Below are 25,918 nucleotides of genomic sequence, written 5' to 3'. Positions count from 1 at the left end.
ACTCGGAGGATCGAGGTGTGCTTTCAATCGAGGTGTTCGATCAATTAACTGTATTATTGTTGCGTTACATTTTGTGTTTATCGAGGTTTATGCCGTTTCCGAGTTTTCTCAGATCGTTTAGAGGCCCCTATTATTTGTAGGTCCATTTAGTATTACCCTGATGCTAAGTGCTCAGGTATTCTGGTACTACAATCTCTGATATAGCATATGTGAGAATGAGGTTCAGTGTTAACGAATTTCTAGGATTTGGAGTAAGTGTTTTTATAGTGTCCTGATATATTTAACCTAGTGTTTATTGTTGAACTTACACTGATTATGATTGCAGATTAGGAGATAAAATCATATTTAGGAATAAGGATTTAATATATGAAATTTTCTAATACTGAAATTGAAAAGACTGGTCGAATTTTTATCGAATTGATTGGATTAGTATGTGGATTTTTAGATTAATTAGGTATGTTTAGATAGGGTTCATTTTGAGGAATGTGGAGATAGCTTGTATCATGTATATTTTGGATTGGAACAGTCATAATTCGTTTGATCGAGTCAATAATTGTATATTGTAAAGTCATAATTTGTTGTATCTTATGTCCAAATAGATTTTGAAAGTGCAAATTGTTGTTGAATTGTCGAATCTTGGTGATTGAAAAAGCAAATTATGTAAGAGTCTTATATTGTATTTTAACTTTAGCTATTGGATTATTATTATCTCCTTGTTTTGACTATATAGTTACTTTGTATATTAGTCTAATTAGTATGAGGTCTACTTGTAACTTATTATGTTGTTTGCAGATACATATTCCAGATTTGACATTTGGTGAGAAAATCATTTTTATGTATTTTGGGATTTATAGGTTATTCCTGTTTAGGTATGCACCCGCTATTGTTTGTATAATTATGCTCTTTATATTTGTGCAGTGTTTGGTTCAGTTGTTTCATAACTCACTGTTGCGATATATTTTGGTCTATTAAGAATATATATTGTGTTTGTATGAGATGGTTGGTAATTTTATTCGTGAAATTGTTCGGTATATTATTATTGTGAGATGTTCTTTTATATTAATGAACCTAATCCGTCGGTAGTGTCTTTTCTCTCTAAAATCTCCTTTATTTCAATTCCTTGTGCAAAGTTTGGTTCACGTGCACAGATCTCACCTAACCCTCTTAGGCTATGGAATTTTGTTTAGCTGTTGTGGTGGAAGTCAGCTCTCATGGTGGCCCTACGATTATTGATCGGGTGTTGAGAGGAGTTTATTGATAATAACCAGGAATGGTTTAATGTCTCGCTATAAATGTTGGGTATTTTCTATACCTTTTATATCGTAGTTTGTAGAGAGTTTTCATAGTTGGTTTATTCCTTTTCAAGTTGACCTATATTGTTAGCGTTACTTAAGATCCTCTTATTTGTCTTCCATCATGTGTAATTTATATCGTAGCTTATAATACAGAAGAGAGAGCGATATTTTTGTGCATTGTGACTATATGTATTGAATCTATTGTGAGGCTTAGACGTTATTTTTGTTAATCGTAGGTGAAGGGTACTGTTTTATGTTCATATTTATATTAGAGAGTAGGAGTTAGTTTTTAATCTGTATTATTAAGTTTCATGAAAGGGTGTATATTTTTTGCAGCTTGTGTAATATTTTTGATTTATTGTGTTAACATACGTTCACTATTATGGTCACGCCAAATTAATTGGTATATTGTGAGGTAGTTTTTTTTTTTTATTGAGCAAAACTATCCTTTGAATAATGTTAATGCGATATTTTTTAATCTTGTTGATTAAGTGTGTGAAAATTGTGGATTCTAACAACATACCTTATAATAGTTTAAATTTAATGGATGTATTTTGCATATCATGGGATTTTTTTTGTTATTTGTTATTGTTATGTTAATATTAGCAATTTGTATAATCATTATATAATATTATGCAATTTGGATAATGTATAATTGAGATATGTCAATTAATTTTTTATTTATCGTTAATATTATTTTAGTTAGTATAATTTTTTATTTAATGTTCTAATTTTAATTATATTTTTTTATATGGTTGATAATTAATTTATATCATTATATGTATGTTGATATTGATATTTATAGTCATTTTAAATAATTTAATACTTATAATTCGATTTATTTTTTTTATCTCTGTCATTCTTATTAATACCAATAATATATATCTCTACATTTTTTTTTGTATTGGACATCAGTGGTTGGATTTAGAATTATGTAATTAATTAGTACTTATCGTGGAATATTTTGTACGGATGGACCCATACTAATTAGGTTCCTGTCAATGGTTGGGTTACTAAAATGCTCATTTTAACATATGCTCAATTTAACCTCTTCTTGTCTTGCTCATTTGCTATTATTCGTTTTGGTCTCCATAATTTATCTGTAATATCTGTCCTTTACTTGGATTTCTGTACGTCTGTCTTTTAGCCTTTTTCTGATTCTGTGTGAGATACAGTCCATAATAGGCTACTTATTTCTCATATCAATTTCTTCCAGAGTAATGACTTCAGTTATCGCTCATAAAACGAAACTATTTTCGGCTTGCAAACGATTCTTATGCTACGACAATTGAATCTTATCGATAAAATCTTTCAATATGGTTTTTTTTTTGTTTGTTTTTTAGTTTTCGATGTGTTCTGTGGTTGAGACGATAGTAAAAGAGTTTGTGAGCGAGATAAGTGAAAGTGAAATCGGTAGAGCGACATCGAAGAGAGCGAATGCCAACGAGATAAGTGACCTATGATTTTTTTGTTTTTTTCTTGGTTTGAAGACGAGTAAAAAGAGAGAATGTAAGGGAGATAATGAGAAGGACACCAGAGAGAGTGATACTGGAGAGAGCGATGCCAGTGAGAGCGATTCTAGCAAGAGCGATGCCAACGAGAGTGAATCCAGTGAGATTTAAACAGAATGTTGTTTTACATTTTTTTTTTTCCGAAGGAGTTTACTGATTGAATTTTTTAATAAATGCAGGAGTGATTTAAGATGGCTACATGTTTCAGAATAGCCGAAGCCGATCGATTTCTCGGTCAAGTAACCAGCTTCGCCCACATTGATAATGCAAACAAGATTGTCAAAGAGAAGCTCACGCCAACGCAGTTAGCCATGTTCAAGAGAATAGTTTTGGGGCGATTTGTTGACGTTGATATGGTTTAACAGCCCAATTGTCCATCACATGTTGCTCAGAGAAATGGAGGACAAAATCAACTCAATGTCATTCTCTATCTGTGGGAAGGTTGTCACCATTTCGAAGGATGACTTTTTGGGTGATGATTGGTTTGTGGCAATCCCCATCACGAGTTGATCGAAACCAACAGTTCTCATATGAACTTGCTATCAAATATTTTGGTAATCGATTGATGAAGGACACATTACACCTTCGTGAACTTGAAGAAAAATACAAGGACTTAGAGTTTGAAAATGATGATGATGCTGTGAAGATCAGCCTAGTTTACCATACTTAGGTCGCAAAGATGGGGAAAAACCAAACAGAAAAATACAGTCGACCTCAAATGTTTCAAGGACGTTCAAACTTAGAGTACTACAATAGTCTGTATTGGGGTACCATTATTTGGGAGAGGACATTGGATGCTCTAAAGACTGCCCTGAATGATAAGAGCAGTCTATACAAGACGAGGGTCAAAGCAAATAAAAACTACGTTGTGTAGTACTTCTTACGTGGATTTTCAACAGCGTTCCAGGTAAATTTTATTAATATAATAATCGTGTTGTTTGATCTAACATTACTATTGTTCTTAAATATTTTCAAATTTTATTTAGGTATGGACGTACGAGATCCTAGCTTCATTGATAGCTGGGAACATTGCGAAGCGAAGGAGCAAGGTGATTTTGCCCCGCATATTACGATGGTCATGCTCCCACTCAGTGTCCTTCAAAGTACTCGTGAGAGAGTATTTCGAGTCTAACAATGTACGTTTACTCTATACATAATATGTTTACCTTCAAGGTACAATGAGGTTCGAGAGAACTTCTTCAAACTACTCGCCAAGCAATTCTTCAAGGAATTGATTATCCCCAATTCGTTGGTCGTGTGATGTAAGTGTCCCTAGTCTTTACGTCTTTACGTGTTGGCTATCTTGTACTTTACTGACATATTATTTTTGTGCAGACTATAAATACTTTTATTTTATTTTATGAAAAATAAATTTTATACCCGGCCCGACATGTGCATGCACAAGTTCGCCATCTTGCCAAATTGTGTGTAACGGTAAATTTATGATATTTCGTTTCTTAACTTCTCATTTCGTTAAGTTTCCTGGTCTTTACTTCTTTACTTAACTTCTCATTTTATTTGACATACTTACCTTAATGCTCGTGGAGGGGTATTTAAACGAATAAAGAATAAGTCACTTCTGGAGGTTGCCCTAGCTTGGGCAGATGAAGACACGTATAAGGACTACGTCACCGATAAATTGATGTCAAATGAGTAGATGTGGATTTCGTTTATACGACGATGAATATCAGTGACCACTGGATGGTCCTTGCAATGGATCATTAACAGAGGCCACATATCGTGTTCATCACTTCCGTCATACACACCAATGACAAAGCTGGTGAATTGGCTAGAGCATTGACGGTCATAGTACCAATCCCTACTTCACTACTGTGACATGGATCGATCGAAGCTAGACCGATCCAAAACCCATTGGAAAATCTCGCGACCTATGAATGTCGACATACAACACGGATGCTTAATTTGTGGCACCTTCGCAATAAAAACTATTGGAACACTTGGTTACCGGTCTGATCCATCCATATCACTCAGGAGAAGATGAGTGAATAGGATGCAATTAGCATGTCAGCTTATGGGCAAACACTCCATATTTTTTATATGTATAGAACATTGTATTTTTTATGTATGTAAAAAACATTCATTTATTTTTTATGTATTAAAAACATTCATTATAATAATTAAACATATATTTTTTATGAAAGTTCAAAGTTCAATATCATAATTTTATCAGAACATGATTTTATTATGTATAATAGAGTTACTGCTCTTTTCATTGTATAATTGAACCTATATTTTTTATGAAAGTTCAAAGTTCAAAGTTCAATATCATAATTTTATCAGAACATGATTTTTAATGTATAATAGAGTTACTGCTCTTTCATGTATAATTGAACCTATATTTTTTATGAAAGTTCAAAGTTCAAAGTTCAATATCATAATTTTATCAGAACATGCATTTTTTTATGTATAATGGAGCTACTGCTATTTTCATTATAATAATTGAACATCTATTTTTTTTTTATGTAAGTTCAAAGTTCAAAGTTCAATATCAAAATTTTTATCAACATGCATAATTGAGCTTAGAACATTATATGGTCAAGGTTCAAAGTTCAAAGATTGAGAGAGCGAGATGTTGAGAGAGAGGCGAGATTGTGAGAAGATAGCAAGATCGAGAGAGAGCGAGATTCATGGAAAGCAGAGTCGTGAGAGAGAGCGAGATGTTCAGAAAGAGTGAGATTGAGAGACCGAGATGTTCAGAGAGCGAAATTTGAGAGAGTATTTGTTATCCATTTTTGTTAAAGTAGTAAGTATGAGAGAGTATGAAGTCATTGTTTTTTGTTACAAGTATAGAAGATTGAGAGAGTATTTTGTTATCCATTTTTGTTATAAGTACGAAGATTGAGAGTAATGAAGTTATTGTTTTTTGTTTTCAGTATGAAGATTGAGAGAGTGTGAAGTTATCCATTTTTGTTACAAGTATAAGAGACTGAAAGAGTATGAAGATTGAGAGACAGATAAATATTGTTATTATATAAATACTCTAGCTTGTTATTGTTTTTTTGTTTACAAGATGAAAAGTATGAAGTGTTACAAGTATGAAGTATGAAAAACAATAAGTATGTTACGAGTGTGAAAAAGTATGAAGTATGTTACGAGTATGAAAAAGTATGAAGTATGTTACAGTATGACGTATGAAAAATGATATCAATGCTATTTATAACTAATCAAGTGCGACCCATCAACAATAATACAAGGCGATAGCTTGCAAGACCTATAATAAGGCCCTAATGCTATAAAAATGTACTTGAAAATGCACCTCGTCTTCAAGTTCGATCTTAAAAAAATTGTACCTTCGAATTCTCTATTTTTAGCGCTTCTCTATAGGCATGTAGTGTGGAGTATAGTATTTGGAGTACCTCTAGTGAGATCATATGCGGCTTCCCTTGCACGCCATGCTTTATCATAACTTATGTCACGCCATAATCTCTCCTCATATCCTCAACGATATGACAAGGTTTATAAATACGTCCTATGCCCGTTAATTTTACTTTGGATGAGTTGACTAACAACCGTAGCAGTTGCTTGTTTATGGTCGTGATTCAAAATTCCTATGGAACATGTGTGCGAACTGCAGTACTTTTGTGATCTTGAATAATAACAGACCCTTCATTTTTGACTGCACAAAGGCTCCACTACATGTCCCCAATGCCATTTGATAGTGAAACAAAGATTTGGTTGATTTCCTGACCTTAAAATTAAAAATTTCTGTTGATGGACATAATAGATAATCTCATTTTTCAAGTCTTTTTGCTCAAAATAGTTAACCCTTCAACGTCCTCTGTCCCAATGAAGAGGTGTCAGGCAATATCAACTCTGCTATGACTTGAAGACATAGATGGTGAACTATTGAAGCTGGCTGTAGAACGACGCACATCTCAATGATCACGATCCATTTCAATTCAATCCTGCTGGTTGCTCATTCACATCCACATCCATTGAAGGACTACAATCCATATAATCGAATGTTGATGGTACAGTGTTGGTAGACAATGGAATATCATCCTCTTCCCGACGAAACTGATATGATTCCTCGTATTATCTGTCCACAGCCATATCATCATAACTCACATTTCCAAACCACATTCCAACCCTTTCGTCCTGTTTAGACTTCAACGTTACAGCTATATGAAGTCTACTAAACTCTTCTCGCAAAAGAAAGAAGTGAAGATCATCATCATCCGTTATGCATTGTGGAGGGGCTTCAAATTCAAGATTATATTTAACTTTCAGGATAAGATCAAACTCTGAAGAATTGACTTTTGTAGCCCTGTAAATGCGAGATTGAAACTCTTCGTAATTCACTGTAGGGGGCACAACGATTCCTTTCAGCTGTCCCCCAATATACGAACTTTCATTCTCATCCCAATCACCTCCAAATCGAATAAATAGACACTTTTCTGTCATCCTACAAAGCAAGAGAACATTTGTCATTAAGCTGTACAAGCAAGTAAAATGTACTCTCGCTCTCTCTCTTACTCTTCCTCTTTCTTACTCTCTCCCAATACAAAATTTCGTAATGCTACCCTTCTAGAAATAACACATAAAAAACAATTAAACAGACTCAAAATAATTCACATTTCTGAAAAAGCTGTTCCTTTTTTAGAAAGCCTAGTCTTGGAAATCCCCGTTCGAAAAATCTCCGTTCAACAAAACACCGTTGAAAACCAGAGAAGTAATTACCTTTGAAATGGACTTTAGAGTTTAAAGAAATAACCATTGTATTGTGTTTAGGTATTATTGATTTGATTTGAGGCTTCCGTCATGAAATTTTGTTAAATCAACAGTACACTGACGAGCAATCACATCAAACCAGGGAATTTCAAGCGAGAGCAAGAGCGAGAGCGTTTAATCAGACAAGAGCGAGATTTGCCTCGTGAGGCCAGTATAAGGATAATTTACGTAATTTGGTATGACGATGATGTCAGCAGAGTCAATTGACATTATTTTTTAAAAATGGATCATTTGACATTTTGAATCTAATTTTTGGGTCAACCGTACAAATTTTCCAATAATATCATGATTTTAAAAACTAAAATTCAAATCCGTAAATCCCACTAAAAATCTGTAAAACAAACAAGTTAATGGTATAATGGTATTTTTATGTTGGATCCAAAAACAAGTTAAGAAAAAAGTCAGAAAACAGCTTTCCATTTCTCAATTCCCTTCCTTTCGCTACGGTTCAACGCCACCGACGTTTCCCTCCGCCGATACCTCTGTTCAAAACCGATCACCTCTGTCTCTGAGAGTGAAGGCGTCGGCCTTTTGTCTTACTCTGCAGCACCCATGGAAGCTAGTGTTAAGCAGGAACTTATCGAACCTTTACGCACGCAAGGAACGAGCAACAATCACGAGGCATCAAATGTGTCTCCCTCGGTTATTGATCTCAGCAGTGACAGCGAGTCGGGTTCGGAAGATTCGGAGCAGGAAGTAGTTGACGGAATTTTGGGAGGAGATACGCGAAACATCGGACTCCCAAACGGAGTCGATGGAGGGTTTTCGAAGAAGAGGAGGCTGAACGAGTTGGAAATTGTTAAACCTCTAGGTTTTCTTCCGCCCGTGGCTCTAGACGAAAAGAATTCCATGGCCGTTATTTTGCCCTTGTCAGCAGAGGCGGGTACTGGACAAGAGATGAGGACTTCGAACGCAAATGGTTCAGCCTGCAAACAGTTTTGGAAGGCAGGAGATTATGAAGGAGCTCCTTGCAGCAACTGGGACTCATCATCGGGTATGTCTTAGTACCATGCATTTCTACATTGAGTCCATTCTGAGTGATGAATTTTGCTCAAAGTTTATGAATTTGGATGCTATTTCCATGTGATTCTCCCATTAGTCAGGAACTTCCATGACCGAATATATTTAGTTTTACATCTCTTTTCTGATAAGTTTCTACTCCACAAAATTCCGGACTCTTTGGCATTACCTAGAAACGAGAGTTCATTGCTTAGGATGCCTACTCATTCATATAGCAAGAATTTTTTCTCATGTTCCAAAGAAGGTAAACAGGGAAATAAATGCATATATAAGAGCCAAAAGCGACAACGAAGCCAAAAGTTTTAGGTGTGTTACAAAGTGAATTTGTCGACGGAAATAGATCCATTAAAATTGAGAAATATATCTTTTTGGTAAAAAAAAAAAAAAAAAAAATTTCATTGATAAATGAAATAAGGGGAAAACCCTAAACACCAATAGGTGATTACATAAGGGAGCGCCAATTACGGACTAAAAAAGATGAGTTGAAATGATTGAAAGGATACTTTGTTTTACACCAAGAAAAAACAGTAGACAAGACCGATTCCATAAAACGGTTGAAAGGGGAAAAAGAGACTCTAAAAAGACTATTGTTCCTTTCACCCCACAACCTCCAGAAAAAAGCATGCACAAGAGCCAACCAAAATTTCTTCTTAGTACCACCAAAAGAATGACCCACCAATAAGGAAGCCATAGCATTAAAGATGGAATTAGGTCTAGTAAAAGACCATCCAAAAGCCTAGAACAATATCCCAAAAATTTGCAGCAAAAGGGCACCGAAAAAATAAATGAACTGAAGATTCAACATGTTGACGACACATGTGGCACCAAGAAGGGGAAATACACATATAAAGAATCAACGTTGCAAACGGTATTGATGGCACCCAACTAAGCTCCCAAAGAAAAATCTTAATCTTCTTAGGGCAACAGTCTTTCTAAATCACCGAATAAAGATCAGACAAGTAAGAATCCCTAACGTCACCAAGTCAGTCATAATAGATTTAACTGTAAAAACCATAGATGAATCCAAAGGCCATAACCAAGAATCAGAAAAAGAGCACAATCTGACAGAAGCTTAATGATGAGATAAGGTGGCCCATTCCAAAATCTTCAACTCAATAAGATTACATTGAAGATTTAAGTCCCAAGCTCTGGAAGATGAAGTCCACACATTAGCCACAATAGCCTCCGGTTGCTGTGCGTTACGATAAAGCCTCGGAAACATTGCTGAGAGAACACCACACCTAAACCATGAGTCATGCCAAAAAGAAGTATATTAAAAAACCGAAATTGTAGTTATCTTGTTGGATTGATATATGTTGGTGGTGTTGCTGACTTTTTGGATTTATGGCCTGGTGGTGTTTTTTTCTTTCGGAATTGGTAGACAATGATGTTTGTTACACTTTGTAGCTTATGGGAAAAATATATTTAAGAGCTTAACTTGTAAGGGGGCAATCCGTAGACTGTAGATGGGTTAGAAATGTTGGGTAGAGTGGGGACGGTCCTCCTGCATCTGCCCTTTTGTAATAGGGGCTGAATTTTGTGTGAGGTGAGAGAAACAATAAAATTTCGTTGGTATTTGGGGAGATCTTGGGAGGAGGTTTGGTTACTTGTTAGGTTCTTATTTTCCTGGAATCCTATGGAGATGTTATAAAAACGAAGGGGTTTAATGCTTCTTTCTATGTGTCAATTTTGTAAGTACTTCCTGCTCAAGTAAGGTCGTGCTATTTGACTCCTTTTCATGGGCTGTTCTCTTCTCACGTCTTCTAGCTTGCACTTTTGCATTCTCTCATTTTTTTTTTCAATGAATGCTCTGTCATTGAAAATTGTTGGCGAGGGTAGTGATGTATATAGTAACCATCGGTGGAGTTGGTGTTTTTTGTTTTTTTTTGTAAAACTTGAATGGGGAAGGAGAAGGCAATCAATGATAGACACTTCATTCTTGATATTGACATTCCTGTTTGTGGTCCTTGGTTTTCTTCTAAATGAAAGCATGTTTCTGATTAAAGTAGAATGCAGTGGATTTTAGAATGATGGAATTCATAGAATAATAAATTATTCCCAAAGAATACAAGCCTCCATTAAAAGAGAACTCAAATGTACATATTGCTAAAGAGTTTAATACAAGCCTCCATTAAAAGAGAACTCGAATGTTCATATTGCTAAAGAGTCCGATGAAATTAAACTAGCAATAAAACCAAAGTAATTAAAGTAGCCCCAACTGGGGTATATATAGATATTGGGAAGGAACCTGTGTACCTTGTCTTTGGTTTTACTTACTTTCCACTAAATTTACCAAAGGACGAATTTGGTCTTTGGATTTTGGCTACCTCAAATTTCTTTGCTTTTCTTTGTGGGAAATTATCTTGTATTTCTATCAAGGATTGTGCTACCGATTTGCTGGATAAAATCTCTGAATTTTTTATGATGGACCATAAGATGATGAAAACTTTAAGAAAATAGAGCTTGTATTGAAGATTGTAGGAAAAAGAAAATCTTTACTGAGCATTCACGAATCTCTTCCATAAAGATGAAAGGTTTTAAAATTTTAAATTCTTTATTATTATTATTTTTATATATAAATTTTTAGTAGGAATTTAGAACCAAGGCATGTGCTTCAGTAAGGGAGTCTCGATTCTTTGAGGTGAGGCGCACTAGCTGTGCCATTGTCCTAGGTATGTGCCTCAATGGGCTTTCTAGAACACCATTGTAATCTATGAAGCAGAGGCACTCTGTTTTAGGCAGAGCGCCCATGTTGTACACGTGCCCGACACACGAATTTCCATGTCCTATTTATATTATTTATTTTTAATTTCAAACACGTGGATGCGTTTGGGACACTTCTTAGATTGTAATTAAGGTTACATTACCTATTTAGCTTTCCAGATAACCAAAAGTTTTGTTAGAAAAATAGAGTAATTGGGATGGTTCTTGCCTTTCTCCTTCCATGTGTTTGCGCTCATGCATTGTGGAATCTGGGTGGGTGTGGGTGGGTGTGGTGGGGGGTAAATAGACTGATAAGCTGAATCTGCCAAGGTCAGTCCCTCCTTTCTAAGTACTACCTCTAATATTTCTACCAAATAGCATTACTTAAATCTCTGCAAATCTGTTTCTTTGTTCATCCATTAATGTTTATCCTGCATGCTTTATTCACCATTATATTTATAGAATTTACTGTTGAAGACATAAATTAGAAAAAGAAATAAAAGAGAAGAGGGTAGTTTCATTCCTTCCCCTCCCTTCCCGTAATAGAATAAAAGCATGTTAGTTTAATTTGGCACGAGGAGTTAGCTGTTGCAAATGTTCCTTGACCTTGACAACTTAATCTGTCTCCCAATTTTTGTGGAGGCATTTAACTTGGATTGTATTTATATTGTTCTCTAAATATTTGTAGGTGGCATGGACCATGTTAGGGTTCACCCTAAGTTTCTGCATTCTAATGCGACTAGTCATAAGTGGGCTCTTGGAGGTAAGAATGACTGATGCAGAAATGGTTTCTAAAAGTCTCACGAGGTTATATTTTGATACAGCATGCAATGATTTCCATTGATATTATACATGGATTTTAAGATATTTGATTAATACATGCAGCTTTTGCTGAGTTATTGGACAACTCGTTAGATGAGGTACCTCACTTGTCCTTCTCATTGCTTTTCATACAAAATCATTTCCACTAATATTTTCCCCATCTTTTGATGGAAGGTTTCCAATGGAGCTACTCATGTTAATATAGACATGCTTGTGAATAAGAAAGATGGGACCAAAATGTTATTAATTGAAGGTATTTAGTTTGATTACGAGATTTTAGTTTTATTTGAATTTTGAATCATGAACAGAACTAAAATGCTTTTAGGGTAATGGTTTCTCATTAAAAAGAAAATATAGAGTAATGATTCTAATAGTCTTAGCCATCCTCTTTGTACTTCTTTCCCTCCATATGTCTCGGGGTACTGGGAGAGAAAAGCACTTGAACTATGGGTACGTGTGGGGAAAAAACCCAACACCACCAACAAGAAGTAGGTAGAAAAGTGGGAGGCAAGGTGTCTCCCCAATAATAGCTTTTGGGGTTTGTTTCATCTTTTGCTTTCCCTAGTTAGGTTTGGCTTGGTTCTAAATTTGTCTAAAAGATGGGAACCAAATGTAGATCAATTCCTTCTTGGGAACTTCTTGTTGTTGTTTTCTTTTCTTTCTTTCTTCGCTTGAAAAGGGACTACAAAAGGAAGGGGAGATGATTTATCCCCACATGCCAAAGGGTTACAGAAAAGATGCATAACTAGTGACAATTTGAGATAAGTTATAATTACCGAGGGGTAGACTTATTGTTGATAAGTTCAAACCAAGTTAGATAAATGGAAAAGTCTACTTTACACAAAAGGGGCAAACTTATTCTTGCTCTATCAATCCTTCACTACATATATGTTAGGTACTTAGCACTTTGGAGAACCACAGCCCAAAAGCCAACCATTGGGCTAGGAGAGCCAAGCCACTTAAGTACCACATTGGTCACCCCATTCTAACCAATGTTAGGTACTTAGCACTTTGGAGAACCACAACCCAAAAGCCAAGCATTGGGTTGGGAGAGCCACGCCACTTAAGTACCACATTGGTCATCCCATTCTAACTAATGTGGGACAAAGGCAATCCATACTACCTTGGTTCTAACAATACCCCATCCTCAGAAAGTTGACGTCCAAGCGGCTACTTCTACGGTACTTCACTCGGCCACACTTGGTTAGAACCATCCGCCGATTCCACCCCGAAATATCAACAACCGGCTTTGATAACCTTGGAGAACCACACCTCAAAAGCTAGCTATTGGGGTGGGAGAGCCAAGCCACGTAAGTACCACATTGGTCATCCCATTCTAACCAATATGGGACAAAGGCAACCCATACTACCTTAGTTCCTAACAGTATACCATACAACTCTTTTCCTAGAGCTCCTTGCAATGTGGCTTCTCTTCTTTCTTTGCTCGAGGGTCACTCCTTTAGGCGTGAGAGAGGGGACGTGAGGGTTTGGAGCCCCAATCCTTTGAAGGAGTTGTCATGTAAGTCTTTTTTCCATTGTATGGTTAGTCTTTCCCTCTTAAATGTGTCGGTCTTTTTGGTTTTTTGGAGGATTTAGATCCCTAAGAAGGTGAGATTCTTTACTTGACAAGTTTTACATGGCTGTGCTAACACGATGGATAGGCTTGGGAGGATTTCCCTTTGCTTGTTGGTCCTTTTTGTTGTATTCTTTGTTGGAGGAAGACCTGGATCGTATTCTCTAGCGTTGAGTTTGTGAGCTTCGTTTGGAATTTATTCTTCCAGATGTTTGGATTCTTGTATACTTGTCACAGGGACACTAGTGCTATAATCGAAGAGTTCCTTCTCAATTCGGTGCATGGGGAAAATGGTTGCTTTTTATGGCTTGTGGGAAGAGCGGAACAATAGGGCTTTTGGGAGAGTTGAAAGGGACCCTAGTGGACTTGGTCTGTAGTTCGCTTACATGTTTTGTTGTGGGCTTCGTTTTGAAGATTTTTTTGTAACTATTCAATAGACATTGTTTTACATAGATGGAATCCCTTTTTGTAGTGGGAGGTCCCTTTTTCGTGGGCATGGTTTTTTTATATGCCCTTGTATTCTTTCATTTTTTCTTAATGAAAGTTGTTTTCATTGAAAAAGAATGTTGCTTGTTTCTTGAAAATGTTGGTAAGGGACCTCATTGAAGATGAAGGCATTGTTGCTATGGTAGCTATTTGACTGATTCTTGGCCAAGCATGTATTTAGGCCTCCCCCTCCATGGAAACCCAAAGACATTGCCAAATGTCCTTTTGGCAGCCTATTATTGATAAGGTGGAGAGGAGACTTCTAAATTGGAGGCACACATTCATATCTAAAGGTGGTCGATTAACTATTATCAACTCAGCCTTGTTTAACTTGCCTATCTACTAGATGTCACACTTCTCCATGCCTTCCAAAGTGGCCCAAGATGTAGAGAAAATTTTTCATTGGTTCTTTTTTCATGTAAGTTGCTCTTCATAATTTGATTGACCCTTTGTCCTTAGGTGAGTTGGTCTTTTTGGTGCTTTGGAGGATTAAGATCCCCTAGAAAAGTAAAGTTTTTTTACTTGGCAAGTTTTACATGGTCCTGGTAACACAAATGGATCGACGACCTTTTGTAATTATTCTTTAGACACTATTTTGCAAAGTTGAAGTCCCCTTTTGTGCATGGAGTCTCTTCTTTTGTGGGTTTTGTTTTTTGTATACCCTTGTATTCTTTCATTTTTTCTCAATGAAAGTTGTTCTTTCTATATATATATATATAACTCCCCAAACCTATAGGTTTGTTACACAATGGTGCATTGTTTGTCGGATGCATGAGGAGGACCTTGATCATTTATTGTTGGCTAGCCCTTTTGCTCTGGGATTGTTGGAGATTCTCATTTGGTGTGTGTGTGTGTGGTGCTCAGGGTAGAGATGGTAGCTCGTTGTTGGGTTGGGTGCTTTTGAATCCCCCTTTTAAAGAACATGGCCAAACCCAGTGGCAAGCTAGCTTCTTTGCTATTTTGTGGGGTATTTGGTTAGAAAGGAACAACAAGGCTATGGGTTTTGTGGGGGTGAGAGGAATAGCAGAGTGTTTAGGGGAGTGGAAAGGGATACTAGGGAGCTTTGGTCCCTTGTTCTCTATCATGTTTCCCTTTGAGTTTTGGTTTTGAAGATCTTTTGTAATTATTTTATTGGCATTGCCTAGTTGGTGTCCCTTCTTGTAATGGGAGCTCATAATTTTTTTGTGGGCTTGGTTTTTGTACGTCCGTGTATTCTTTTATTCTATGTCAACAAAAGTTGTTATTTTCATTTAAAAAAAAAAAAAGGAGCAATAGAGGTTGAAAAGTTGGGTGAAGAGGTTTGGGGTTTACTTGGTTTGCTTCCATTGGGCTTTGGCTACTAGGACTTTTTGTAATTATAACCTTGGTCTTGTTCTTTTGGATTAGGGTCATTTTGTGTAATTTGTTTTGAGCTCTCCTGTTTGGATTTGTTATTTGTATGACCTTGTATTGTTTCATTTTTCTCACTAGAAGGTCAGTTTCTTTAAAAAAATGATAATTATAAATTTCTTGGTCACATACATTCAAAGAGAGACGTTGATCCCAGTCGTGGATCACATTCATCTCAAGGAATTCCAACTCCTCCGAAAGGTCCTCTATTTCTTCCAAGCCAATGTGTTCCATATTACAACAAGAAAGGTGCAGTACTCTGGGCCTCCCCTGTCTCGACGGTGAGTGGAACCTTCATCATCTGGCAACAAACAAATAGTTTTGTACAAGTGAAAGGAAATTCATGTCTCTAAGGCCGATATGTTGCTCTAGTCCTGCATACATCAGTGGAAAATAGGAAACAAGTTAATTTTATTCTTTTTGTATTTACATAATATTTAAAGACATAAGTTGCAGTGTGTTTTCATGGAGACCTATGTGTCTTCTATGGGAGATGTAGGCCATTGAAGATATTATTTTTCTTGCTCAGGTGAAAAAAAGGAAAAAAAGAAACAAGGGAGTGATAAGGATTTTTTTGGGACCTAGTTAGAAGTTTTGCTTCTTCTTGGTTTTGTACCTCCAAGGTTTTACGTTTTGACTTGTGCCAATCTTTGCCAATTGGGAGTATTTTTTGTTCTCCTTTTGGTGTGTAAAAATATCTCATCTCTCCTTTCTACTTCCTCCTGTGGTAAATTGGTAATGAAGGTTTTATTTTTGTTCTTGTGTGGGAAGGGCATGGATAGCTTATAGAAACATCATATTATCTGTAATTATTGCCACGTCACTCTTATTTGATTGTATTGAAGATTACATGTATTTGAATGCATTGCAGATAATGGTGGAGGGATGAGCCCCGACAAAATGCGTCACTGCATGTCATTGGGTTATTCAGAAAAAACCAAATTAGCAAACACTATTGGACAATGTAATGTGCCTCTATAAATTAAAGGTTTCATCTTGTAGTTTTTAATCTCTCTCTTGACAGCATTTTATTCCATATCTTGACAGATGGTAATGGTTTTAAGACTAGTACCATGAGACTTGGAGCAGATGTAATTGTATTCTCACGTTGTTGTGGACAATATGGGAAAAGGTTTGCTTCGTTCATTTGTTTATTTTATTTTAGGGAAAAAAGGTCAATTTAATACCCCTCAACTTTAGAGGTTCAATTAAAGTCAGACTGATAATTATATCAATGTAAATCCTAAACTTTTTATATCTTTGTTCGGGTTCTTCCCTTATATATACCAATGAATTGTTTCTTTTACCAAGAAAAAAAAAACAAATAAAATAAACCCTAAACTTTTAAATGTTCATGTAGACCCTCCGCTAGTGATTTATGACTATTCTCAGCTGGTTCCATTTTAAATAAACTCAAAATCACCTAACAAAATCATTCCTCCCCTAAAATCATACCAAAGGATTAGAAAAAAATATGATGTTTTCTTACTAAATAAGTCGAGGAAATTAGAAGGGGATGAGTTGATAAAAATTTGTTACTATTCATTTGATTTCAACATTTTTTTTCTAATATTGCGTCAATCTTTGGATTTAAAGAAGTATTATACACATGTGAAATTATGTATTAACAAATTTAAAACAGAAATCTAGTAGAGGACATAAATTGATTCAATAAAAGTTTGGAGTTTTTATTGATATAATTTTTAGTTTGAGATTTTAAGTGATAAAGCTCTAATAGTCTAGGGGTATAGATTTTTCCCTTTATCAATAGGGCAGTGGTTATATGGTAAATTGTAAAATATGTTCGAGTTTGAAAGCAAATCGACAATTTGATGAATTTTTTCTTTAGCAAATCTTGTACAATTTACTGATCGAACTCTCTGGGCAGTGGCACACAGAGCATTGGATTACTATCCTATACATTTTTGAGAAGCACTGGAAAAGAAGATATCGTGGTTCCAATGGTAAGGATATCAACATCTTTATTTTTATTTTATTTAGTAACCTTCATTTCAGTTAATTATGTCATATATCTATGTATGTCCGGATTTGCATATTCATGTTTCTATAAATTATGAGGGTGGGAAGGATGGAGAATCTGATGTTCTATTTCAAGAAATCTTGAATAAACGGAATGCTATATGCATTATATGTCTATGCATCTGAAATTTACTACAGAGGTTGACTTGCAAATGCTTCACGTTTTTCCCTGTTCGGATGTTTATGTTAATGATCTATGTCCTTTTATTTTTTTAGTAGGAAATGGTAACAATTCCATTGATATGATGGAATACAAAAAAGGGTCCTATCATATGGATTACGAAAAAGCTCTTCCATTGAGCAATGAGTGAACTTCAATTGGCAATTTACACCGATAGAGGACTGTATGAGTAGTAATAGTTTTTCTTTAGCTAAATGAGTAGTTCATAGTTATGGATATTGTTTTACTTTTTCCTTTTGGATAAAAGAAACGTCATTATTTTCGTTGTAATTAATTTGGTGTAAATTTACCTAGTTTTTTTGTGATTACAATCTTACTTCCCTTATAGCACAAATTTATAGCATCATGTAATCTCATTGGCATGTTTGCCCATTTGTAATTTCATAATATCAATGAAATTATGATTGAATGTTTCTCATACTTTTTTTTTTTGAATCTTTAAATTTGCTTTTTACCAAGGTAACTTGCTATTATTGTAGTTAATAGTTGTAATTTCCTTCAAATTTTAGTTGCCAAATAAATACTTCTAAATTTTTTTGGAGGTGTCTTGCTCTATTGAAGTGACCCTGTTTGTCCCTCTCTTGCTTAGCATGAAGAAGTTGCTTCATTAAAAAAAATAACAATAAAAAATAAAAAAGTGCAAGCACGCACTTGATGATGTTGCTTACTGTAATCCTTTTAGTCATAATTTTTTTTTGGTTTTTGAGAAAAAACGTTCCAAATTTCCTTTTAGTCGTTAAATTAATTCTCTGTTATATTTTATTCATGTAAAAGTAGTAATGTATTTCGAGGTTTGTGCTCCTACTGATAGCTTGGTACTTGAATGGTAATAAAAGCTTGACTATGAAAGGAAGGGAGGTGAATGGGCCAAAATAGTGCGATCTTCTCTTAGTGATTGGAACAGAAATGTGGAAACAATCGTTCAGTGGTCTCCATTTTCCAATGAAGCTGAACTTCTCCGTCAGGTGATGCTTTATTGTTCATTTGGGATAAGGTCATCGACTCATCGTATCCATTTTATATTTTTCAAATTCTTACTAGTTTCTTCATTAGGTGAACTGAATTCTTCCATAGAATGGTATTTGTTTGAAAATTTTTCCTTTTCACTGTACTGGTTTTCTCACAATGGAAGATGAGTAAAGCTTTCCTTTTTGCAGAATGTCAGCGGGTTTTCTTGTGATGATCGTTTTAAAAATTTTCCTACAAACCGAAGGATTTACAAAGACTTCTAATATGCTATAAATAATGAAATAGTAGCTTGGCATAGAAGGCTAGAATGCAAATTTATATGTATTAAGCTTAACATCGTGCTTCTGAGTTAACTGATTATGTTGCTTGGCATGCTTTTCAGTTTTACTTGATGAAAGATCATGGAACTCGCATTATAATATATAACCTCTGGGAAGACGACCAGGGACAGTTGGAGCTGGATTTTGATACTGACCAACATGTATAGTATATTTATATTCTAGTTTTTTTTACGCTAAATTGTTTTGTTAATTTCTTCAAATTTAATACTCAACCAATATTTTGATAGGACATCCAAATCAGAGGCGTCAACAGAGATGAGAAGAGTATACAAATGGCAAAAAAATTTCCCAACTCTCGGCACTTCTTGACTTATCGGCATTCTTTGAGGGTAATACTTTATGTGAATATAAGATGTTCTGTTAATTTAGCTTGAATGATTGCATGTGTGGTTTTAACTTTTATTTTTCTGCAATACCTTGTAGTCGTCCTCACTAATTTGAAATTTGGAAATTTAAAATGATGTATTTGGAGTTCATCTTTCAAAGGTGAAGAGAAGACATTGAGAATATAATTGTTTGAACTCTGTATTATTCACAGCTAATGTCGCAGAGCATTGTTTTTTCAATTACTGAGATTAACTAAGTATGTTCATTTTAAATCCCAGAGTTATGCTTCGATTCTATATTTGAGGCTCCCTCCTAGCTTTCGTATAATTCTTCGTGGGAGAGATGTAGAACACCATAACATCGTGAATGATATGATGTTGTCTCAAGAGGTCACGTACAGACCTCAGCCAGGTGCTGAGGGGGTTGGCAAAGATACAAATGTAATACTCGTGAGATGTTTCCTTTCTTGAACGCTCATGTTTGCTATGCTCAGCCATGCTAACTGCTTGCAGATGTTGTTATCAGATGGTTGCCGTTGTAACCATTGGGTTTGTAAAGGATGCAAAGCATCATATAGATGTTCAAGGATTCAATGTTTATCATAAGAATCGTCTCATCAAGGTATGTATATCTATATTAGAAATGGGTAAGAAACTCTCTTCTCATTTTGCCATTTTTATGTTTTACTACGTTTAAATTTCATTATTATCTTAGATTCTTAAATTAAACAAATATCAATGTTTTCTTAAAAAAATCCCCGTTTTGATTTTTTATACATTCATTTACATTGTTATTTTAGTTTTTTCATTTATTTTTTATGTTCTCAAGTAAAATAAATATCAATCTTTTCTTAAAAATAAAATGGTTGCCATAGAACTTTTAAGATAAATTATATATTTTTTCGTACTTTTGAGTTTTATATTGTGTTAGAAACCAAGGTAGTATGGGATGTCTTTATCCCACGTTGGTTAGAATGGGATGACCAATGTGGGTACTTAAGTGGCTTGGCTCTCCCACTCCAATAGCTGGATTTTGAGTTGTGGTTTTCCAAGGTGCTTAAGTACCTAACAATGACATCAGAGCCGGTTGTGGACGTTTTGGAGTGGAATTGGTGGAGGGTTTTGATCGGGTGTGGTCGAGTGAAGTACCGTCGGAGTAGCCGTCGGGACATTGGCTTTCTAGGGATGGGGTATTGTCAGGAACCAAGGTAGTATGGGATGCCTTTGTCCCACATTGGTTAGAATGAGATGAGTCAGTGATGGCCAATGTGGGTACTTAAGTGGCTTGGCTCTCCCACCCGAATACTTGACTTCTGAGGTGTGGTTCTCCAAGGTGCTTAAGTTACATACCGTTCATATTTCTATTTTTCATTTATTTTTTTAAAGTCAAAACATCATCTTTTCTAAGACTAAATAGTGTAATTTTGATAGATATAATTAGAAATTAGAGCTATTTAATTTTTCTACGAGAATCTCTGTGATTTATATAAACATTCCAGTTTTTCAACAAACAAATAATAATTTTGATGGTGGGAATACATTGTGTTGCCTAATTATTTTACGCATTTAAAGAATGTGATATTTTTTATATTTATTGCTAAAAATTGTTTTTATTTTATTTATGTTATTTATTTATTTTTCAATTTTGAAAAATGGCTTCAGAGAAGTGATTTCTTTTGTCCCATGTTATACGCTTGTTGAAGATCTCAGGTGCAACATGCAATCGTTCTTCTTCTACTTAATTTTTTATCTTTTTAATTCGAATTTTTTTGAGTAGATTTTCAAGGGTTGCTCAAAGGGAAGCATACTCTCGTTTTGTTGAGGATCCCACATTGGAAAAATCAAGGGACTTCACACTCTTTATAAGAGAGATGAACTATTCCTTTTATTACTAATTGGTTTTGAGATGAAATCTCATGTTATCTAATATGGTATCAAAGCTCATAAAGCCCAAATGGGTATTCGGTCTAATAAAAGAAAATTGAGATCTGATCAAGAATGATGAACTTAAAAGAGGGACCATCTTGAGAGGGCATGTTGAGGATCCCACAAGGGACCTCACACTCTTTATAAGATAGATGAACTATTCCTCTCATTTCCAATCGATTTTTAGATGGAATCCTATATTATCCATTATGTTTATGTAACTATGATAAATATTTGGAAACTTAAAAGTAAGAGATAAAAAGCGAATCTTTATTAATTAATTCAAGAATGGTCTTAAGTGCCATTATCTTCACTTTTTGCTTTAGTCGCCAAAACTTCTTGTAGATGATCCTTTGTTTTTAATTTTGTAAGCTTGGGCCTCTGGTTGGATTACTTTTATGTACTGTGTCATCACTTGCTTTGAAATTTTTCTTGTAAAAAGGACAGAACTGAAAAGAGAGAAGCTTTTTCCTTTATGTTAAATTTGAATTAAGCTATTATTGTTTCTGATTATAAATATTATTATTTGCCAGCCATTTTGGAGGCTTTGGAATGCTTCGGGAAGCGATGGTCGTGGAGTTATAGGTCCTGTTTTGCTTTATTTATTTATTGATTAATCTACATATCAATAGAAAGAACAAATGAAGAAACAAATGGTGAAATGTTAAATGATCCAATACTGATATTAGCAGGTGTTCTAGAAGCAAATTTTGTTGAACCTGCCCACGATAAGCAGGGGTTTGAGCGAACAACTGTTCTTGCAAGACTTGAAGCACGGTTGATACAAATGCAGAAGACTTATTGGTCTGTTACTATTTTTTATCATAAGGTGCGTCTGTCTCATTTGTTATCCATTACTGAACCTATTATTTCGTTCTATAGGGGTTCCTACTGTCATAAGATTGGCTATGCTCCAAGACGAAATAATAAACCTACCAATCGGTCTCCAGATAGAGGTACTGGTGTTTTTCATTTGAGGGTTTTTTTTAAAAAAAAATTATTTTATATATGTATATGTATATGTGTGTGTATATATATATTTATTTTATAAAGAAACATAATTTTCATTTGAGCTTTTCTTCTAAAACAATCTCAAACATTTCTTCTGGTGAAGGTTCAATTTCTTTGAAACCCAATTATTTCTCCATTTTTTTTCATCAATGTGAAGTCTTGCGTTCTAAATGTTATCATGGAATTTAGTCTCCCCCAAGTCAATTCCATTTTCCTTCTAACATGTTTAGTTGTTTACCTTACTTTTCTAGAAAGTTCCCCGGATGATTATTCTTCACAGCCTTCACCTCAATCAAAAAAGAAGTGTACTACATTAAGTGGGAAGAAACCTGATAAAGTATATTCAGGAAAAGAAACAGAGAAGTTTCAGAAAACAAAGGACTTCAGATATGGGCATGTGCATTCGAGTAAAGACCAAAACAGTAGTATGACCCCTGACCCTGAGAAATCGAGGGTAAGACCATGTTCTTCTGAGCCACCTTCACCTTCTGGACTAGAAGTTAGGGTTGATAACCTGCATGGAGGACAAGCAAACGGTACTAGCAACGAGACATTTCATGGAAATGATGTTTCAATGACAATGAAAGCATCGTCAAATGGAGGTGTCAGTCAAGCTGAGCAAGGTGGATTGGGTAGAAGAGAACCCCAACTGAAGGTACATTATATTTTATTTTATTTTTCATAAGCAAGTATAAGCAAGACCTTAATTTGGCTGACATATTTTCATTTTTGTTCATCACACATTCCTGAATTCCTCATAGGTCGAATGTCTGTTAAAAGGACACTGCAGATTAGAGGTGTTAAATTGGATGTGTGATGATATGCCACATTAAAGTTTCATGTGTTGCTGGCTGTTTTTGTCCCGCTTTGTGTAATGTGAATGGCAATCAAATGCACGTGTACAAATTAATTATATTTGCTTTAGTTTCCATATAAACTTGAAACAACATCGATTTATGTTTGCATCCCTCTCTGGCAGGGAGGAGATGTAAACGATAGTGAGCGTTCCCTTTCAAGTTCTGATTTTCAGATGTTACAGCAGTTGAAGGAAGAAAATGAAGAATTGAAGGAGAGGTGTGTGTTCTTCCTTCTGCTTGTAATTGAGCATTGTCTGTACGCCACTGAATGTAATGCTTCATGTTATCCCTTTTGTAGATTACAGAGAAAGGAAGCTGATCATGAAAAATTGGAGCATGAAAGGGAGAGATGTAAATCACTTGAGGCTCAGGTGTGCATCTCATTGTATGTTATTTAATTAGTGAGTTTTGCTGAAGTCAATGGGGAGTGAGTGCTTTTATGTGATAAATTTGTCAATTAAACTGCACTCATCTAGTCGTGGGCAAGAACTAAGATTTCGTATTGAGGTCTGTATAAATGCTTTAGTAGATGTAGATTGCAGATTGTACGTATGTAGAGATTTTGAACTTGGAGAATAATAAACTGAAGGTTCTCCATGTCCAAATAGAATGAGGGAGATCCATCTTAGTTTACGACAGGAGTTTCATGAATTATAATAGATGTTACATTCTTGATATTTATTTTGTTCCCTTTTGTGATCCAGCTTAAAGCAGCAGAGCTTAAAATTGAGGAATTGAATAAAGAACAAGAAAGCCTAATAGATATTTTCTCAGAGGAGAGAGATCGCAGAGAAACTGAGGAGCGAAATCTGCGAAAGAAGCTTCAGGTGAGGTTACCCCCGATCTAGTTAACTATTTTAGTCTGCTTGTTTTCATCTACAATAAAATTGGTCTCTGCCTCTGGATATCTACAGGAAGCATCTAACACCATCCAAGAACTGCTAGACAAGATAAAAATTCTGGAAAAAAGGTAAGACTCCTCATGGTTAATTGGTGATCTGGAGCTTGGTGGTAAGTGGCACCTTCCTCGTCAAACGTAGAATTTTTCAAGTTGGCCATTCTATGGTGCCTATCGCCGCATTTGCCAAGCCATAGGCCCGTTTGAACGTGGGTTTTTTTTTTTTGGTTGGGCCGTGCATTGTATATTTTGCCAGTCTTTAGTTGAAAATGACCACTGAGACATGCACAGGGTAGTTAAAAAAGATTATAAATGCCGCAGATGGTGTTCCTGCAGGGTAGTATTAAGTGTCAGAATTCCATAGAGTCCTTGTAAATTGAAACGGGATGCGAAATGTGTATTCCTGCAAGAACATACTTCTTCTAGTCGACACATTTACTGAGATTTACTGATCATCATTGTACTTGTATCTCTACATTACAGTGTATTGAAAAGTAGAAGAGAAGAAAAAACACAGATTTACGTGGAAATCCTAGATCAAGGAGAAAAATCACGATGAGAGATTTTTATTCTTTTTAATTTTCTGATACACAGTACTCGACACATGATAGGTATAAATAACCAAACTGAGAGAAACTCTAGACAGTAGACGCTAAATAAATGACTAAAATGCCCTTAAGGCTAAAACACCATTTCAACACTCTCCCTCAAGTTGGGGCGTAAATATCAATGAGACCTAACTTGCTAATACAAGTGTCAAATGTCTGTCTAGGTAACCCCTTGGTTAGGACATCTGCAATCTGTTGATTGGATGAGACATAGGGGATACAAATGCTACCGTTGTCTAGTTCCCCTTTGATAAAATATCGGTCAATCTCAACATGTTTGGTTTTGTCATGCTGAACAGGGTTATTAGCAATATTAATGGTAGTCTTGTTGTCACAGTAGAGTCTCATCGGTTCATGACTCTTGATGAAGATCTACTAATACCTTCTTCAACTAAATTTCCTCACAGATACTCAAACTCATAGTTATGTATTCAGCTTCGGCACTGCTTCTAGCCACGACACCCTGTTTCTTACTCCTCCATGTAACTAGATTTCCCCATACGAAGGTACCCTTTCCAGGTGTTGACTTTAGATATCTCAGAATCTGAGTAACAACTTTCATGTGTCTCACATACGGGGCTTGCATAAACTGGCTTATCAAACTCACTGCATATGAAATATCAGATTTGGTGTGTGAGAGATATATCAGCTTTCCTACAAGTCGTTGATATCTTTCCTTGTTCACCGGGACGTCGACTACTGACTCTAGCAAATTATTATTAATCTCAACTGGAGTATCTGCAGGTTTATATCCAGTCATCCCAGTTTCTTGTAGTAGGTCTAATGTATATTTTTTCTAAGACACTGAGATCCCTTCCTTTGATCTTGCTACCTCCATGCCTAGGAAATATCTCAAAGTATCGAGATCTTTAATCTCAAATTCTTCTGCCATCTTCTGTTTCAACTTGTCAATTTCTACAGAATCATTCCTTGATAAAATAATATCATCAACATATACAATTAACACAACTACTTTCCCTGGTGCTGATTTCTTAGTGAACAGGGTGTAATCAGAATGACCCTAAATATATCCCTGGGTTTTGACAAAGGTAGTGAAACGATCGAATCAGGCTCTAGGGGACTGTTTCAGACCATACCGAGACTTCTTTTACTTGCAAACCTGACTCCCAAACTGCGCTTCAAACCCTGGAGAAGGAGTCATATATACCTCTTTGCATTTTATACGTCCAACTGATGTAGAGGCCAGTCT

The 25,918-nt window shown here is 35.5% G+C and overlaps 1 protein-coding gene across 1 annotated transcript; it reads left to right on the top strand.

Moving 5' to 3' along the window:
- The first annotated feature begins 7,934 nt into the window (after positions 1 to 7,934).
- Positions 7,935 to 24,630, top strand: LOC120071157 (protein MICRORCHIDIA 7). The gene is made up of 20 exons (XM_039023260.1): positions 7,935 to 8,552; positions 11,970 to 12,044; positions 12,167 to 12,201; positions 12,278 to 12,356; positions 16,423 to 16,515; positions 16,599 to 16,683; positions 17,440 to 17,515; positions 18,609 to 18,737; positions 19,124 to 19,222; positions 19,310 to 19,411; positions 19,688 to 19,849; positions 19,935 to 20,030; positions 21,868 to 21,919; positions 22,027 to 22,138; positions 22,217 to 22,290; positions 22,597 to 23,000; positions 23,325 to 23,419; positions 23,501 to 23,573; positions 23,907 to 24,029; positions 24,117 to 24,630. Exons 1-20 carry the CDS (start codon positions 8,111 to 8,113, stop codon positions 24,174 to 24,176), a joined length of 2,466 nt encoding a protein of 821 aa, XP_038879188.1. The 5' UTR covers positions 7,935 to 8,110; the 3' UTR covers positions 24,177 to 24,630.
- Positions 24,631 to 25,918: the final 1,288 nt, after the last annotated feature.

The sequence above is a fragment of the Benincasa hispida genome, chromosome 2, assembly GCF_009727055.1.
Source record: "Benincasa hispida cultivar B227 chromosome 2, ASM972705v1, whole genome shotgun sequence".
Taxonomy (NCBI): domain Eukaryota; kingdom Viridiplantae; phylum Streptophyta; class Magnoliopsida; order Cucurbitales; family Cucurbitaceae; genus Benincasa; species Benincasa hispida.
Note: the sequence above shows the minus strand (reverse complement) of the source record. Positions and strands in the feature narration are given on the sequence as shown.